Source organism: Centruroides sculpturatus, unplaced genomic scaffold (genome assembly GCF_000671375.1).
Source record: "Centruroides sculpturatus isolate CEXI.00-Female unplaced genomic scaffold, Cexi_2.0 scaffold1090, whole genome shotgun sequence".
Classification (NCBI taxonomy): domain Eukaryota; kingdom Metazoa; phylum Arthropoda; class Arachnida; order Scorpiones; family Buthidae; genus Centruroides; species Centruroides sculpturatus.
In genome coordinates this window covers 76,839-79,310 of record NW_019385317.1, presented here as the reverse complement: position 1 = coordinate 79,310, position 2,472 = coordinate 76,839, and the positions used below count along the sequence as shown (strand labels likewise).

Genomic DNA, 2,472 nt, shown 5'->3' with positions numbered 1-2,472 from the left:
GACGATTGTCAACGATATATTCCCTATCTAATTTTTGATATTTTATAATGTAACACCAAAAAAGTTGATTTTGGAATTCATCAATAAATTGTTCGTCAAGTTTTTGATAACGAGAAACAAATTCCCAGTTTAGGTGATTATGTATTTGGCGTAAAGTTGAGGTTTTTAATTGTTGGTGTTTTAAAATTTTTTTTATATCAAATTTATGTATGAAAAGGGTAATGAAATTATCCGAAAGATGTTGGTATTCCGCGATTTTATTCCAATCAAGATGATCCTGAAATCTTATTAGGAATTCTTCATCTAAATTTTGATATTGACAAATTAAATCCCATTTTGCATATTTCATATTTTGCATAATAAATAAGGTTGAAAAATTGTAATTTTTCCATATGTGTTCCCAATTTAAGTCCTTCGCGAATTCTGAAATAAACGCTTCGCTTAAATCGTGTCTTCGACTGATCGTATCCCAATTAACATAATTTTGAAATTTTCGAATAGTTGTTTCTTCTATTGGTGCAGACGAGAAAGCTTCCCAGTCGATTGGGGTGAGTGTTTTGTCTATAAAAAACAAACATTTTTTTTTTTTTAAATTATTTGCTGCTTTATTATTATTATTATTATTGAGTACATAATATTGGATTACATATTATTAAAAAATGAGTACATTAAGTAAAAAATAATTGAGTACATAATACTTGGATTACATATTATTTAAAAATGAGTACATCAAGTAAAAAATAATTGAGTACATAATACTTGGATTACATATTATTTAAAAATAAGGATTATTTGAGTACATCAAGTAAAAAATAATTGAGTACATAATACTTGGATTACATATTATTTAAAAATAAGGATTATTTGAGTACATCAAGTAAAAAATAATTGAGTACATAATACTTGGATTACATATTATTAAAAATAAGGATTATTTGAGTACATTTTTTGAGAAAAAGTTAATTTTCCCCACAATCTCCAAAATCTTCTTTTTCGTTACAATCTATTATCTTTTGAGTTAGATCAATGCAATCATCATCATCATCTTCTTTTTCATGAGTATCTTCGTCACAGTTAAAATCGTCTTCTTTTTTATGAGTATCTTCATCACAGTTAAAATCATCTTCTTCTTCTTTTTCATGAGATAAGGTAATTTCATCATCATTTTCAGTAATGTCGCTTTCATCATCTTCTTTTTCAGAATCTTCAAAATTTTCAAAACCAATTTTACTACAATCCCCAAATCCTTTTTCGTTTCGGTCGGTTGCGTTTAATGAAGTTTTTTCTATTAAACTGGGATGCATTATTAGTTCAAAAATTATTTGTGCAATGGCCCATCCTTTTTCGAAAATGATAATTTCTGATCCATAATTATACATAATAATACCGATATTTCCACGGTAGTCAAAGTCAATAACTCCTGCATTGATCATGATATTGTTTAACGAAATGGAAGATTTTGGAGCTATTCTAGCATAACAGTTCATTGGGATTTCCAGGGCTATATCGGTGAAAATTACTTTTTGTTCATGGGGGTTTATTTGAAAGTTCTCAGTACAAAATATATCGTATCCGGCTGCACCCAAAGAAGCCTTTTTTGGACATATAACTGTATCGGATAATCTTTTAAAATAAACAATTTCTAGAAAATATAAAATATTTAATTATTATTACATTTCATACAATCACATTTTATAAAATATTTATTAAATATAGGCATTATTATTTTATTTTTTATTACGAAAAATTTACATTCATATAGTTTATTATTTGGAAATTTTAATAATGCTGCTTCCCTATACGTTTGTTTTAAACACGAATAAGTTCTACTACAAATGCTATGTATTACATAAGTAGTTTTCCTTTTGTAAACTATTAAAAAACCATATTGTGATGATGATATCGGAATATCTGTAAGAATTAAAAGTAGAAATTGTAATGACCGAACGATAGTACATCTATTCCATTATCTAAAATGAATTTTTTATCATAAAATGGAGAAAGAGAAATTTTATTTTGTAGATATGTTGTTACTACATGATTTTTACTTTTAATTCCGTATTGCTGCTGCCTGAATAGTTCTGTATTAAATAAAACTTCTTTATATTTATCGTGATTAAATGTTTTTACAACAGATTTTTTTACCCCCTTAGCAGTTTTTTTATTTTGTTTATCAAAAATATAAGAATACATTTTTGGTTTTAAAGAGCAAAATTCAATTATCGGTTTCGATAGCGTTTCGTCTTTAAAATATCCTAATTTATTTTTGTTCGCTTCGTTATATAATTTGTGAGTTTTGGGATAATTACTAAAATCAAAGATATCAGGGAACGATTTAAAATCTTCGTAAACATCATTTGTATAAATTTGAAGTGTAAGAGAATCTGTGTCAGTATATAATAAATGCACATTTTCCCCGTACCTGTTTTTAAATATTTTATAAAATGTTTCGTAAATGTGCAATTTGCTTAA

The 2,472-nt window shown here is 26.3% G+C and overlaps 1 protein-coding gene across 1 annotated transcript; it reads right to left on the bottom strand.

Moving 5' to 3' along the window:
* Positions 1 to 844: 844 nt before the first annotated feature.
* LOC111637569 (myelin transcription factor 1-like protein) lies at positions 845 to 2,466 on the bottom strand. The gene has a single exon (XM_023383076.1). It carries the CDS (start codon positions 1,485 to 1,487, stop codon positions 960 to 962), a length of 528 nt encoding a protein of 175 aa, XP_023238844.1. The 5' UTR covers positions 1,488 to 2,466; the 3' UTR covers positions 845 to 959.
* Positions 2,467 to 2,472: the final 6 nt, after the last annotated feature.